Consider the following 15685-nt stretch of genomic DNA (forward strand, 5'->3'; position numbering starts at 1 on the left):
GAGCGAGGACGCTCCAAAAAGTCCTCATCCTCACTGAATAACATACTTGCACACGAAGTCGACCGCGAAAGTGAGCTGTCGATCTCGCGGGCAAGCATGGACAATTCATCGTCCATAGCCGGATCGATCTCCATACTCCGGCGAGCTCTTACCGGGACCACTTTGGTCTCCAGTCCCACCTCCTTCACTATCTCTCCTCTCACAACAACATCTTCTCCTACTCCCCTCTGGCCTTCCGTTGCCCCCCCCCAGATACACGGGGCTGACCACCCCCGGCTGAACCGGTGCGGTGGTGGCGGATTCTCCGTCTCCCGACGGTACCGCCCTGGGGAATTCAGTTTTGCGACTGGCCATTCTCATGTTTTCCTTTTTTTAACGGGGGAGGTCCCGTGAAAGGCGAAAGGAAATTGAAAACGAAAAATGATAGAAAAAACAAAACGACAGAAAGAAAACAGAAGACAGAAAAGACGACAGTAAAGACTCAAAACAAAAATAAAACAAACAAAACAAAAACGAAGAATAACAAAAGGAAGACGAAAGAAAACGAAGAGCGAGTCAGGCAAATCCGCAACACAAATAGTGCGTCACGAACTCGTCCCACCCGCGGCGTCGGAAGATTAGCCGTCGGTAAGTGAGATCTCTAAATAGCGAGAAGTCACTTACCGCCGTTGCCCAGGATGCACCAGGCCCCAGCCATTGTCAGCCACCGTTCCCGCCGGACGTATCCGCACCAGGACAAGTGACCGTACAATGAGCCAGGGCACTCTTGGAGGTTTTCCGACCCAGCACCCCAACCTAACCTAACCTAACCTAACCTAACCTAACCTAACCTAACCTAACCTAACCTAACCTAACCTAACCTAACCTAACCTAACCTAACCTAACCTAACCTAACCTAACCTAACCTAACCTAACCTAACCTAACCTAACCTAACCTAACCTAACCTAACCTAACCTAACCTAACCTAACCTAACCTAACCTAACCTAACCTAACCTAACCTAACCTAACCTAACCTAACCTAACCTAACCTAAACCTAACCGGAGGTTACATTAGTTTTCAATCAAATATCCAAACAGAATCATAGGAAAAATTATAGCGACTTGTAAACTTTCACAGGCGACATCTTGTGGTTGTTGGTTGCACTATTACTTTATATGCGACATCTTGTGGCCAGTTTTGTTACTTTTAAATTTCAGTGGCGACATCTAGTGGCCATCGATAGTACTAATGTTGGAAGACCGTATCTTGCTCAGAATATTGAATATATTTAATTATATTCAATATTCTGAACGATACGAACTAGAACGGAACTGAACGAAACTGAATAGGAATAGAACTAGAACGGAACGGAACGGAACGGAACGGAACGGAACGGAACGGAACGGAACGGAACGGAACGGAACGGAACGGAACGGAACGGAACGGAACGGAACGGAACGGAACGGAACGGAACGGAACGGAACGGAACGGAACGGAACGGAACGGAACGGAACGGAACGGAACGGAACGGAACGGAACGGAACGGAACGGAACGGAACGGAACGGAACGGAACGGAACGGAACGGAACGGAACGGAACGGAACGGAACGGAACGGAACGGAACGGAACGGAACGGAACGGAACGGAACGGAACGGAACGGAACGGAACGGAACGGAACGGAACGGAACGGAACGGAACGGAACGGAACGGAACGGAACGGAACGGAACGGAACGGAACGGAACGGAACGGAACGGAACGGAACGGAACGGAACGGAACGGAACGGAACGGAACGGAACGGAACGGAACGGAACGGACCGGAACGGAACGGAACGGAACGGAACGGAACGGAACGGAACGGAACGGAACGGAACGGAACGGAACGGAACGGAACGGAACGGAACGGAACGGAACGGAACGGAACGGAACGGAACGGAACGGAACGGAACGGAACGGAACGGAACGGAACGGAACGGAACGGAACGGAACGGAACGGAACGGAACGGAACGGAACGGAACGGAACGGAACGGAACGGAACGGAACGGAACGGAACGGAACGGAACGGAACGGAACGGAACGGAACGGAACGGAACGGAACGGAACGGAACGGAACGGAACGGAACGGAACGGAACGGAACGGAACGGAACGGAACGGAACGGAACGGAACGGAACGGAACGGAACGGAACGGAACGGAACGGAACGGAACGGAACGGAACGGAACGGAACGGAACGGAACGGAACGGAACGGAACGGAACGGAACGGAACGGAACGGAACGGAACGGAACGGAACGGAACGGAACGGAACGGAACGGAACGGAACGGAACGGAACGGAACGGAACGGAACGGAACGGAACGGAACGGAACGGAACGGAACGGAACGGAACGGAACGGAACGGAACGGAACGGAACGGAACGGAACGGAACGGAACGGAACGGAACGGAACGGAACGGAACGGAACGGAACGGAACGGAACGGAACGGAACGGAACGGTCCGGGCGTACCAGCGCTTCGGTGCCTGCCGACGCGCCCGCCGACACATCGGGGGCAGAGGCCCCCACATTCTTGATGTTTTAGCACGACAGTAACGCGACGTCATCTTTGGAAAAAAAAAAAAAAAAAAAAAAAAAAAAAAAAAAAAAATTGTCCAAAGTACCGCTGTGAGACCTGTAAAGACACGCGTAAATACAAGTATGGCTCCCGTAATCTACACGTGTCCATAATACCGACTGGTCCCTGTCTTCAAGGCCATGGAGACGGTGATAACAGATGTCGATCCGGATATACATACAAATCTCGGTATGACAAGCTCATTTATGCTCAAGTTTGTAACCGGGGTATAGCAATCATTCGGACATGAGATCTGCGTCTCGGTGAGGAATAACAGAGTCGGCTCTGCAGTTTCGAGATGGTGGTGAATTGCGTTGATATTAGAATGAATCCCTCTGATATTGCAGAAGTTCAATTTAAATGTGGATGAGGGTGCCGCTGTGTGTCGTATATATATATATATATATATATATATATATATATATATATATATATATATATATATATATATATATATATATATATATATATATATATGTATATATACTCTAACTTGCTATAAAGTAATAGTTAAGTTCTGTTATCAAAGGAACAAAGTGGTCTCCACTCCGTCCCCGCGCTAAACAGGTTGTGCAAATTACCAACACGGCGGTCGAAAGGGCCCCTGGTCCCTCCACTGATGCTGTAGCGGGGTCCTCTCCGGTCTCCTCCTCCGGCACGACCTCTACACCAGGGATTATGCACAGGCGGCGGTTCAGCCTCCGAGGGCGGAGATTAAGTAATCCCCGGGTTCGGAAACCCAACAACCTGCGGGCAGCATTGAGCAACTGTTTCTCCGGGTCTCCCTAATCGCCGCGTCGGCACCTCGCGCCTGCCCAACACGAAGACAATATTAAAACACGCTGGTCCCTCTAATATCGGCACAACCCCTCTCCAAGGTTGAAGTGGAAACTTTACTCACCGCATGAACACAACGCTATTAAAACAGCGTTGTTTGGCTGCGAACTTTTGGAGGTGGAGGTCCTTTACCATTTATGAGCGATTTTGTGCCCTATCTCTCTTACCGTTTCCGACTGTATTTCTTTCTGCTCCCCTTCTATTACAACGTACTGCTGACGATCTATTAGAAAAGATGCAAACCATTTTCTTGTTTCAACTGATATGCCATAATACATACACTATTTTTGCCAATAAAAGATCAATGTTTATAGAATCGAATGTTCTTGAGAAATCGAGCAATATCAATAATATGTTCTCTCCTAAATCAGACGGGGCTATTATATCATCTGTTACTTGAGCCGAAGCAGTTGCCGTACCGTAACCACGCCGAAAACCAGAACCATTACCTGTATACGAGTATATGATGCTTAACATATTATGAAAAAAAAAAAAAAAAAAAAAACAGAAACATACGTGTTTTATTAATGTGAAAGATAAGTCAAATAAAAAGCAAAGAAATACATACAGTCAGTATATTAGTACAGTCAACAATGCCAGCAAGAGGCAAAGAGTCAAATTTGAGTCGTCGAACAATCAAATCTAGAGTTATGTAAGATAGAAGAGCACAAAGATCAGATGAACAAATTCAACAAAGCTATGCAGATGTGCGTGCGAGCACGGTGCACTTGCGTGAAACACAACCGCAACAGGCACGAGTTCCAGTTTCGGCACGAGATGAATGAAATTAACAAAGACGATGGAAACGAAGAGAAATATATATATATATATATATATATATATATATATATATATATATATATATATATATTAGCAAAACAGCCGTAAATCAAATACATATCTCAATGCAAACAGACACCGAGATATAGGGTTTAATTATAGTACTAGAACATTTTCTAAGTCACTCCCATCGATCAATTATTCAAGAGCCGGCCCTTTCTCGGCTTGTAATTAGTACGTACTAGTGATTTATAAATCAGATGTTACATATTGTTTATAACTGTTACTAATACTCATATTTGTCGTCGGGGCCAATTCTGAGACGCCATTTCTCTCTAAACTTATCTCTTTGCCTAATTATTATAAATAATGATTTATTATTACATTCATAATTCGATTTTTATACAGGGTGTCCCGTAAGTAGTGGATCAACGGGTAATGGGGGGTAGTGAGACCTATTATCTAACAAAAATCCTAAAAATTACAGTCCTAGGTCTGTAGTTATTAAGTTATGCTTTGTTTTCAAAATATGGTGAAAATATCATCCATGTAAGCTAAATATTAAATTTTACCATATTTGTTTTTTTTTTTTTTTATTTTATTGTTATTTTTTTTTTTTTTTTTGTTTAAGGTAGTTAACAATACATAAGTGCTTCTAATTGAAATGATATTCAAGCATATTGAACAACAACAAGAAAATTAGAACATAAACTAGATGCAAACACTAAACTAGACGTAAAAGAAAATTCCAACTTAACTAAAATATGTTGAATAGTTTAAACTTTACACAAACAAATGTTGCACCCGTGCGAAGCCGGGGCGGGTGGCTAGTATGTTATATGGAGGTACGTTGTACTGCGCAGTACTGGAATTCTGGCAGGTCAAATGTATCGTGAATATCTTGTACATACGAAACAACTTAATAATCGCCTCGCTTAATAGGTGCTTATTAAGATTTAAACAGGCAACTGTTTCATCGCCGTCACGGTACATTATAATTACGTGTACATTATAATTGAAACGACCAATGTAGTATTCATACATGAGTAATGATCTGGTTATTTCACAAATACCCTATCGGTTGTCACTCGTGGCAGCAGATTCTAACTATGTAATTACTTTATTTTATATCTAGGACATAAAAAAAAAAAAAAAAAAAAAAAAAAAAAAAAAAAAAAAAAAAATGGGACTTTTACTGCCGTAATGTTCCATTATGTTTAAAATTAGTTACAGATGACTTTAAACACTGCTGCTTCTTTTGCTGTTTTAATAGTTGAGTACATAGGTGTTTTGACCGACTCTTACGAATTCTGATATTTGGTTGTTGCTTCCGCCGAGCAGGTCTTTGGCGGGCAGCTGCGTGGCGCTGCACCTGCGCTTCCTGCGCTGCTGCGGATACTGTCGGCTGGCGGGCGGCGACGGGTACCCGCCACTGCTGCGCTGGCTGCATCACGCGTACCGATACTTTGCCCTCGCCCTTATGACTGCGTATTTGCTGCAGCAATGCGTTTACGCATATCAGGTAATTATAAACAAATAAAATATGATGGTTAACAATATTGTTATATTGCATTCACGCAATCACACTACCAACACTCGATTCATACGAGTGTATACTAGTTCAGGTACTGTTAAGGTTGATTTTTTCTTCTTTTGGCTTCGTCTTTTTAGGGTAGGCATTAGCCATTTTTAAGTTTAGGAAAAAAAAAAAAAAAAAAAAAAAAAAAAAAAAAAAAAAAAAATATATATATATATATTAGCTCACACATTTTGCAATAGAAATAATTGATATGGTTTTTTTTTCTCATTTTTATTGATTTTTTTTTTCTTGATGTTTCGATGTATGTTTAGAAGCAATGGCGAGTACTCAATTTATTCAAATATTCCTTAATCTAAGGAAAACAAAAAAAAAAAAAAAAAAAAAAAAAAACGTTTTAAGAGTCACTTGGCGAGTGAGTTCAACTTACATTTGACGATTCTTATTTTGGATATCACAGGTTTTGTTTTTAATTAATGGATGATAATGGAATGGTAACCCCGCCTACGCTATCGTTATACACTGGCAGGGCACCAGTGAGGAATGATAAGTGAAGATGATGCAGGTCAGTCAGCCCATCGTCACAAATTCAACAATGAATCGATCACTATGGTTTCCAAGGGGAACCGCGAGAAGGTTGACCTGATAGGGTATATTATTAGTACTAGGGTTGTAGTATAATCCATTTTCCCCCGGATAGCACACGGTGGCCTACATATCGATGTCAAGTATATAATGCACCTGCATACTTCACGCACAGGAGCAAACTGACATGGACAAGTTGGCGCGGGTGATGTTCTTGTTGCTGTGCCACGTGACATCTATCACGAAACAAATAGTGTTTCATGTGGACGCAGAGCGCATCGACGAGATGATCACGGGACTTGACGGTGTGCGGTTTATTATTATTTTATTGATTTATTTACAATTATTTGAATCGACTCGGAATGCATGATTACTTATAAATCGAAGTACAATCTCAGGAATGTTCTAGGTAGATAATGAGTACTCTGTCGTGAACTGTCGGGCTCGTGAAATGCCCGTTCAATAGTTGCCATGTGGTCCCGGCATGGAATGGGCCACCCTTTCCTTTCCCTGTGAGTGTCGTAAGAGGCGACAAAGGGAATTTAATGATCGAACAATCATTAAAACAAAACTGCGGTATATTATTTATTTAACTTTTTATTACACAATATATATATATATATATATATATATATAAATAAAAAAAAAATAAAATAAACAATGACATATAAATAATTCAACTAAAATACAGTAGCATGAAGTACAAGTGTATATGTATATTAAAAGGTAGATAACAATAATGTGGTAATGTTCCAGATCGTTTGTATAACGAGGTGTCGGAGAAGCAGGCGCAGCTGCTGTCGACGACGTGCGTACGCGCCGCGCGGCTGGTGCGCGTCTACACCGGCACCGCCTTCATCACCTGCACGCTGTGGATCGTGTTCCCGATCTTGGAATATGCTAACGGACGGCCGGTAGATTTTCCCTTCTGGGCCGGAATAGATTACAATCACTCCAGAATAAGGTAACAAATATTTAACATAAAAACAGGGCGTCCTATGAGTGGCAAACAAGTTTATAATACAAGTCAGTAATCATTAAGTGTTTAAACACAATCTTATATGTTCATTCATTAGTACATATATGTGTACATGGCGGATTTAATGTTAAAAAAAAAATAAAAAAAAAAAAAAAAAAAAAAAAAAAAAAGATTCTCCCAGTCAACCATAGGCAAATGTCAGAATACTCGAGTGCGGTGCTAGTAATTATTGATATACATACATACTAAAATTACATGTATAAATTAATAAATATATATAATTAACAAATATACTTACACATATATAAAATATACTATTATACACGATATTGAGAATATTATAAAGTACTTACTGCTCGGATAAAATAAAAAGTTTGCTAAATAATATATGGAACAGCTTGTGCATTTAGTTTTATAAATTGGGATTGATTGATTGTGAGGTGGCTCAGTTTTGTGTTGTTGCTTCCACCTATATGTATATTTCACTGTCGATCGAGTTGAGTTGAGAGCTATTGCAGGTTCCTTCTGGTGCTGTTGTACTCGTATTACGCGACTTCGCTGGAAGGCATAGCGAACACAACCATGGACGCTTTCATAGCGACCATCCTTTATCAGTGTCAAACACAGTTGAAAATACTGCGGTAAGTCTCCTGTTCCACATTATTTTCCTATTGTCTTATCATTCAATTAGTTATTTGAATTAAAATAAATAAATAAAGTAAAATAATAACAATAATTAACTTTCAATTATTTATAGAATGAACATAGAGATATTACCTGACAGAGCACGTGCTATTGTTAAGAAAGAACCGAACCAAAAATATGAGGCAGTTCTTTGGAAATTATTTATAGAGTGCTTAACGCATTACAAGAAAATAACCAGGTACGTTTATTTTAAAAAAAAAAAAAAAAAAAAAAAAAAAAAAAATACATCAATTTAAAGCTAGCAATACTGTTATTAAAGTTGAATATAATTTTATTTTAGCACAAGTAAGATATTGCAAGATATTTTTGGTACAGTAATACTGATACAGTTTGCTATTGGTGGATGGACTTTATGTATGGCTGCCTATAAGCTTGTAAGCGTAAGTAAATATGTACATATATGCCAGTTAAGGTCGTAAGTGAGTCTCTGTTGTGCCTTCTCTGTAGGAAATTATAGATTGCTGTTTGAACGACAACATACTGAATAGATTATAATTACAACAAATACGACGCGAAAATAATAGCTGAGCATCATGTACGAGTAGTGTGAACGCTCGCTCCAGCCAGGGATGAACAATTTAGAGGGAGAAGCCAAGAGGCGAATACAGCTGGGCTGTGCGGTTGATGAAAAAAAAAAAAAAAAAAAAAAAAAAAACTTTCAAGTATTTTCGTCGTCAATAGCACAAGGCCTAAAGTGTACATACAGTGGTACTCGTACCTACTTATCATGACATACAATGCCGCACCGCGGACATTTACAATACTAGTCAACAGATTTAAAGTAGCTAAGCGAGCGATGGACAGAGTTATGCTTATAGTTTATCTGGGGATTCGAAACCTAAATGAAGTAATCTGCCCGTGAAATAATATGAGGGCTGTATTGTGCTTGCAGCTGAACGTGCTGAGCATCGAGTTTGCTTCCATAACGCTGTTCATCATGTGCATCTTCATCGAGCTGCTGCTGTTTTGCTACTACGGGAACGAAGTGAAAGTCGAGGTCCATTAACAGTATTCTTATATATATATAAAAAAAAAGTATTACATACGTGGTTGATAATAGCGGACCATATGTATGTATGTGTGTGTGTTTGAAATGAGCCAAAGCATAAAATGAAGAATAATTATATCCACGTAATGAACAATGCAATAAATATATGAAATAAGAAAAAAAAATCTTTATTGCACTTGAACAAAAGATAGAGTTAATCACTCTTTAACGACTTGTTAGCAATTATAAGTTGTCTTATGCCTACTTACAAGTTCTGCTTAGTCTGGGACTAGATGGCGTTGTGTAAAATGCCCAATAAATATTTACTATATTTATATAGGTACTCGTATTATTGGAGGCCTACATTTAGTAGTGGGCAGCTAACGACTGACATGATGATGATGATATTGCAGTCTGTGTGTGTGTGTGTGTGCGTGTGCATGTGCGTGCGCGTGCGCGCGCGCGCGCGCGTGTGTGTGTGTGTGTGTGTGTGTGTGTGTGCGTGCGTGTGTGTGGTGTATTATACTCGTAACTAGTTCCATTGAAGTAGAAGTGGAGTGGAGTGTTAACGTGTGGTGGCGGTGTGCGCGCGGCAGAGCGACCGCATGGTGGAGTCGCTGTACGCGATGCAGTGGCTGGGCACGCCGCTGCGCTTCCAGCGCTCGCTGCTCGTGTTCATGGAGCGCGCCAAGCAGCCGCTGCGCCCCGTCGCCGGCCGCATCATACCGCTCTCGCTTGAAACATTCCTCACGGTATACTCGTACCGATCTTGCACTATCACTTTACGGTCCACACTATAACAACTTGTAGATTTTCGCGTTGCACGGTTCATAAAAGACACGGGAATTAAACAGAAACTCTGGTAAATTGTCACAGTTTATATAAATAATCGTGTTAATTCCCGTCTCTTCCCGAGAACGAAGTTCTCAATTCGTGTGATTTTTTGCAACTACACTGTTCATTTTGCTATTGATATGAATTACTCAGAGGCGGTTGCTTAAAATCTATAATTTTGTATACACGTCACATTTACAACGTATCGATTGGCCTGGTGGCTGTAGCACAGGTTTTCCTAGTTCAACCATCTGTCTCCACAATACATAAACTTGCTTAAGTGAATAGTTTGTTCATACAGTACTGTGGAGAATGAAGAAACATTTAGAATTTTAATTTAACCGATGTACGAATATGTCGTTATTTTCGTCTACAGGTGTATTCCCAACTGAATTCGCTTGTTTTTTGAGCAGTAATATATAGTTCGTTTATTGGACACAGCAACTTAACAATGGATTAATTTTTTTTTTCTGTTCTGAGATGAAAACATTATTTGAATATATTTTTTCTTTTCAGATCATAAAGTCATCCTATACGTTTTATGCTGTTTTGCGACAGACAAAGTGAATGAGAACATTATAAATACTCGTAGCTACCTATACATTTCATAATAATTATTTTACGGTACTGTGGACCTTAATGATGTATGCTTATTATATGTATAGACATCTTACTTCAACAATTTACATTAGAATCTTGAATTTATTGTAATATATGTTACTTTACTTCTTTAACAATTACACAGCCCTCTCAAGGAGTTGTACTATCTGGTCTCGGTTTTAATTATATATAGGATAGGTAATAATTTAGTGAACGAGTATTGTTATGTAGTAGTTAAATTATATTAATATTATAAATAAGAAACTTTGTTGTACAGCTCGCCATTGGCAGAGAGTTCATCCCCATACCTTACAGTCTAAATGATGAAAAAAAAATACTCAGGTTATGGAATAAGCTTCCTGTTGAGGTTTTTCCAAGAGAGTACATTATGGGGTTATTAAAAAAAAAAAAAAAAAACACTGATTTAAATGAAATTTAGAACACGAATAGATTATATCGTAACATATACTTTATACACTGACTTAGGCGTGCGAAGTCGCACAGGATACAGCAAGGATATCGTCATAGTCGTAGAATACTGACGGATCTATATATGTAATCTTTGTCAGATCCGTCAGTATTCTATGACTATGACGATATTACAGAATTAAACAGCCTCCATGTAACATGGCGTTTACGTTACTAAACACTTTGAATTAGGCATGTAAAATAACTTTCATGTTTGAGTTGGTTCAGATAATTACGAATGATTACATTAAATTTTTATCAAATCACAAATATATATTTTCAATAAAAATAAAAAAAAATCTATATGTGTGAGTTGTTATATTAACTTGGCACTACAATGAGAAGTATTAAAATCGAATCCTTGAGACATCGTGACGGACGCCGCGCCGTGCCGCGCCGCTCTCATGCTAATAACGAGAGCTGCTAACAAAAATTGAATTTAAAGCGAGCCGCCTTCATTTGAATTTATTACGAATATCATTTTCATTCATTTGCATTTCATTCAATTTCGCCCGGGAACAGTTGAGCGGCGCGCCTCGCCGCCGGTGTGGATGCGGCGCGGCGGCCGCGGTCGGCGCTCCGACGCCGACACGCGCCTCTTATATTTAAGTACATTCAATGTTTTTGTTTTCGCCGCTGTTTAAGGCTCGTCCTTCGAATCGTTTAAATATCGATTAAGAACTCGCATTGTACTCGTATAATGTTGTATAAGATTGCAATAAAAAAGTTCTGAATGATTCGTTTATTATTTTTGTGAAAGTTTTTCGTAAATTCTTAACCCCCGAATCTTATCAAAAATTAAATATTGTCTCCTTGTATCTGTATGATCACTTTTATTGAAGTAGGATTGCGGACACTGGGTTCTCTCTACTGTCTCATAAAAGTCTTGACGTGTAGATAGTAAAAGCACAGTACCTATTATTATAAAATAGAATTGAGTATTATTCCTACCTTTATTATATTGGTACCTAACGAATGTTGCAGTAAAAGAAATTAAAAAAAAAAATTAACAAGTCTAGCTAATTACGCCCGAGGGTAGATATAAAAACAAAGTACGGATTTCGTTGATAATGGTGAGTGGTGCTAGTGGAGCTAGTGTAAGCCAATAGTTCACTTGACATCGAGAGGCATCTTATTAGGCCGCTGCACGCTGCAGCGGTGCGCGGGGCGCGGGGCGCAGGGCACGGGGCGCGGGGCGCGGGGCGCGGGCGGGCGCGGCTAGTTAGCGTGCGACTATTCACAAAGCGAGCGCGCAGGATGAGCTCGCTCTCGATCGCTAATTGGATCGAGTCACCTCTTCGGTCTTGGAGCCACTTACCTCTCCGCCTTCATTCTTCTGCGCACACACTGGCACTCACCAGCCACTATACGAAATACAAGGTAGATTCGAATAAACCATTGAACATTGTAATATTACCTTTTAGTTTAGCTCTCTTACGAGGCAGCATCACACAGTTACGTCTCTAGCGTAACCCGATGAAATAGAAAACATTAGCATCCTTTTAACGAAGTGTTCTGCCGGTGAAACTAAACATTTTCCCAACTGTCATGGCGCGTCCAGCTGTTACTAATGGACGCGTAGTGTAGGTGAGAAGAGCACGTTGTGGTGGTCGTTGGCGGTTGGCGGCTGACGGCTGGCGGCTGGCGGCTGGTGGCTGTACTGCAGGAGCCGCGAAATGGAGGTGCCGGCGGTGGTGTGCGGGTGGCCGCTGGCAAATTACATTTGTGTGGAGTGATGAGGGTCACGTGGAATGTAGTTAGTGACCCGCGCCCCGCACCACACGCACACACGTACCCCCCTCCGCGCCCGCCGCCCGGAGCCCACCGAGCCCCGCACACACATGTTAACCCGCGCTGCTAAATTACTTGTGAAATGTTACAAAATATTTCAAATACCATGTGACCGACCACGCAACACATAAAGGACATTTAACCCTCATCATGAATTATTATTATAATTTTGTTACGAAATGTTGCTAAGTGTTAAAACCAATAATTTGGTTCAGAGGTCAGATATAGTTGTGGGTAGTTAGTACGTACGTATAGCTATCTATATACATTGTAATGTTATTTAAATACGCACAAACAATCAATAGAACCTCGGTTTAAGAACGTAACCGAATCAGTCTCAATAGTGTTCCGCTGTGTTCATAATACACCTGCAGCTTCAGCATGACTAATACTATCCGGACATTTCTAACAACATTTTCCAAATTTCAATGAAATATACGGACAAGAGTGTAGAGCTTTGCTTGTGACGATGTACGCCATCGTAACGTGTTACAAGAGCCTTAATTATAATTAATATTACATCAAATAGTAAAAGTCAATTTAAAGTTATTTTTTCTTTAGTTACTACTGAATGACACGGCACTCGGGTCCGCAGTTGGACAAGTGTAAGTTGTTCATTCGATTGATGTATCTTCAACAAAATGTCATTTTGTATATTATTATGTAAATATAATAATATACAAAAAATCGTGAAGACGGAGCCGTGTACGAGCACTTAATAAATCGCATTGTAATGGATGCTTTAATTAAGATTCGGCGCGGGCTCATTGTTCCTAAAGTATTTGCCATTTTCTAATAAACAGTTTGAGTGGAGTTCAAATTTCACGGCAGTCGATTCGATTGCCCTTTTAATTAAATGTTGAAGGATGACTTGTCGGTGTAGCTGACTGGTCTGGCTGCCGACTGTCGGCCAGCTCGGTTCCTGGTGGACTACCATGACCACGCACATAACAAATGTACGTATATGTGCGTGCAGACGGTATGGTACATCTTGGGGGAAAAGGGATTGTTAATGGAGTTTGACAGTCCCATTGATAGCAATATGCCCTGTTAGGTCGACTTTCACGTAGTTCACCCTAAAAAAAAAAATCGTCCTTCGCTGATGCTCCGCCAGTGTATACCGGTGGCGCGGGTGAAGTGACCATTCCATTATCACCTATTAAAAAAAAAAAAAAAAAAATCAATAGGCACCAAAATAATCAGTTTTAGAAATTGTATCTGTTTTTTAGTCTCTGACCTCATAGATTCCTGTAACAAACGTACTGACAGTGTTTTGCGGTTGATTTGTGTGAATATAAATTAAACATTAACCCTGCTTGCGCTATTGGTGTACGCTGGCCTAATTGTAAAGACATTCAGGTCAATTAGTCCATCGTGACGAATTAACCAGGAATTAACTATAAAGATTCGCAGCGAGCTCTGCTCGGAACCCCCCTCACCCCTCACCCCTCTCCTACGGCACATCAGCCTGATATTGAAGAATACATTTATTTTATTTCGTTTACTTTTAGAGCACTATTTCCGAGTCAGTGCCATGAGTTGGGGACGGAGAGTCGGCATTAGTGACACACGGTCACGTTGTTACTGAGAATGATACAAATAACCAAATGTTTGGTCAGCGTGCGGCCAAGTGCAGCGCGCGAGCCGAGCACCGCACTACTCTCGACAGCGCTCGACCGGTGGCAACTTTCCGTTCAGCGTGCCCTAGTTCGTTTTATTATCAACAGTTTAAATTACAACTAGTTTTATTCGCAATGAAGTTTAGAGACAGTGCTGCAACATATTATGATAGCATGCTACTCGGGGTCTCGACAAAATTAAATGATTGTGTATAAGTATATTTAATGTCCTACTCTTTGTCTTTTTCTCAATGTCCTCTACCCAAAGGTTGTCTGGAAGAGATTGCTTAGCGATAAGGCCGCCTTTTGTATCACTTCTCATTAATATTTACTGTATTTGTTATTTCTCTTTTTACTCGGTGCAATAAAGTGTAAATAAATAAATAAAATAAAATGTAGAATTCTCATATTCAAGACTGAAATTGAGATTGTTTTTGGTATCTTAAGGTAATCCTACCTAATATTTGTATTAATACATTTGATAGTAAATTTATTTGTTTTTTACTTCTTGACGCGTTAACGGCTCAACCAATCGTTGTGAACTTTGTTATACAGAAGAACGTAGGTTGCTGTTTATTCCGGTCAATCAATATATCCTGGTTACGCGATGTTGCGAATCACTCGCAACTTTGTCCTAGCTAGCATATTATTTTAATAAATAATAATATTAATCCGACCGAGTCCCAATTTGGATTCGAGAAAGATATAAGATTTTTTTTATCAAGCAACTTTTTTCGAATGACGTCGAGTTAGTTCTATTTTCGCATAACTTTTAAAATGTTGAAATATGATTCCTGTCAAGGAATACTTACTATAATATTACGCGTAAAATTTTTCTAAAACACTTCATATGTCGATGTTATTTCAAAAATAGATGCTGTTATACCATAGAACGTTAGACATGACGTGAACGCGCGCTTCCACATTATTGTTCGCTGTAGCGGAAAAGCATTCGATGTTGCTGGAGCACATCTCCATATTAGTAAATACATTATGTAATTACTTGATTTAATGCATAACAGTATTATGTAACTCCATTTATCCCGCGAGAGTCGTAAGAGGCGACAAAGGGAGCTTAGCGTCGAGGGATGGGCAGCGGCGTCCCACTTCAAAAATTCACTAAATACCAAACTGCGGTTGTCAACAAGCCTGCTAATCGTGGCAACTACTGACAAAACCCCTCTTATGGGGGAGGCTATATTCTGCAGTGGATAATTAACGGCTGATAAGATACATAAAATATTATTTTAATATACCTTGGTGTCAAGTCAATAGCGGTAGCGGACCGCAGGCCAAGAAGCGAGCTCGAGCACCCGCCGTCCGGGGACTGCACGCTCACTCGCTATTAAAATAACAAACATAAATTT

At 40.5% G+C, this 15685-nt stretch overlaps 1 protein-coding gene across 3 annotated transcripts; it reads left to right on the forward strand.

Annotated features, from left to right (window-relative positions):
• The first annotated feature begins 5202 nt into the window (after positions 1 to 5202).
• Positions 5203 to 12085, forward strand: LOC113517797 (odorant receptor Or1). Of its 3 annotated transcripts, none has more exons than XM_052894261.1 (10): positions 5203 to 5323; positions 5554 to 5734; positions 6510 to 6639; positions 7091 to 7298; positions 7832 to 7954; positions 8071 to 8196; positions 8299 to 8398; positions 8911 to 9015; positions 9557 to 9758; positions 10357 to 12085. In XM_052894261.1, exons 1-9 carry the CDS (start codon positions 5262 to 5264, stop codon positions 9743 to 9745), a joined length of 1224 nt encoding a protein of 407 aa, XP_052750221.1. In that variant the 5' UTR covers positions 5203 to 5261; the 3' UTR covers positions 9746 to 9758; positions 10357 to 12085. The 3 variants fall into 3 exon arrangements, with proteins under 3 accessions (XP_052750221.1, XP_052750220.1, XP_052750222.1); XM_052894260.1 differs by having other exon boundaries at positions 9603 to 9758; XM_052894262.1 differs by lacking the exon at positions 9557 to 9758.
• Positions 12086 to 15685: the final 3600 nt, after the last annotated feature.

This window comes from Galleria mellonella, unplaced genomic scaffold (assembly GCF_026898425.1).
Source record: "Galleria mellonella isolate WM207_F2 unplaced genomic scaffold, CSIRO_AGI_GalMel_v1 utg200, whole genome shotgun sequence".
NCBI lineage: Eukaryota > Metazoa > Arthropoda > Insecta > Lepidoptera > Pyralidae > Galleria > Galleria mellonella.

Coding starts and splice junctions, on each gene's coding strand:
- LOC113517797 (XM_052894260.1), top strand. CDS start 5,262: ATGATCTGGTTATTTCACAAATACCCTATCGGTTGTCACTCGTGGCAG. Junction 7,299..7,831: donor TACAATCACTCCAGAATAAG/GTAACAAATATT, acceptor GAGCTATTGCAG/GTTCCTTCTGGTGCTGTTGT. Junction 7,955..8,070: donor ACACAGTTGAAAATACTGCG/GTAAGTCTCCTG, acceptor AATTATTTATAG/AATGAACATAGAGATATTAC.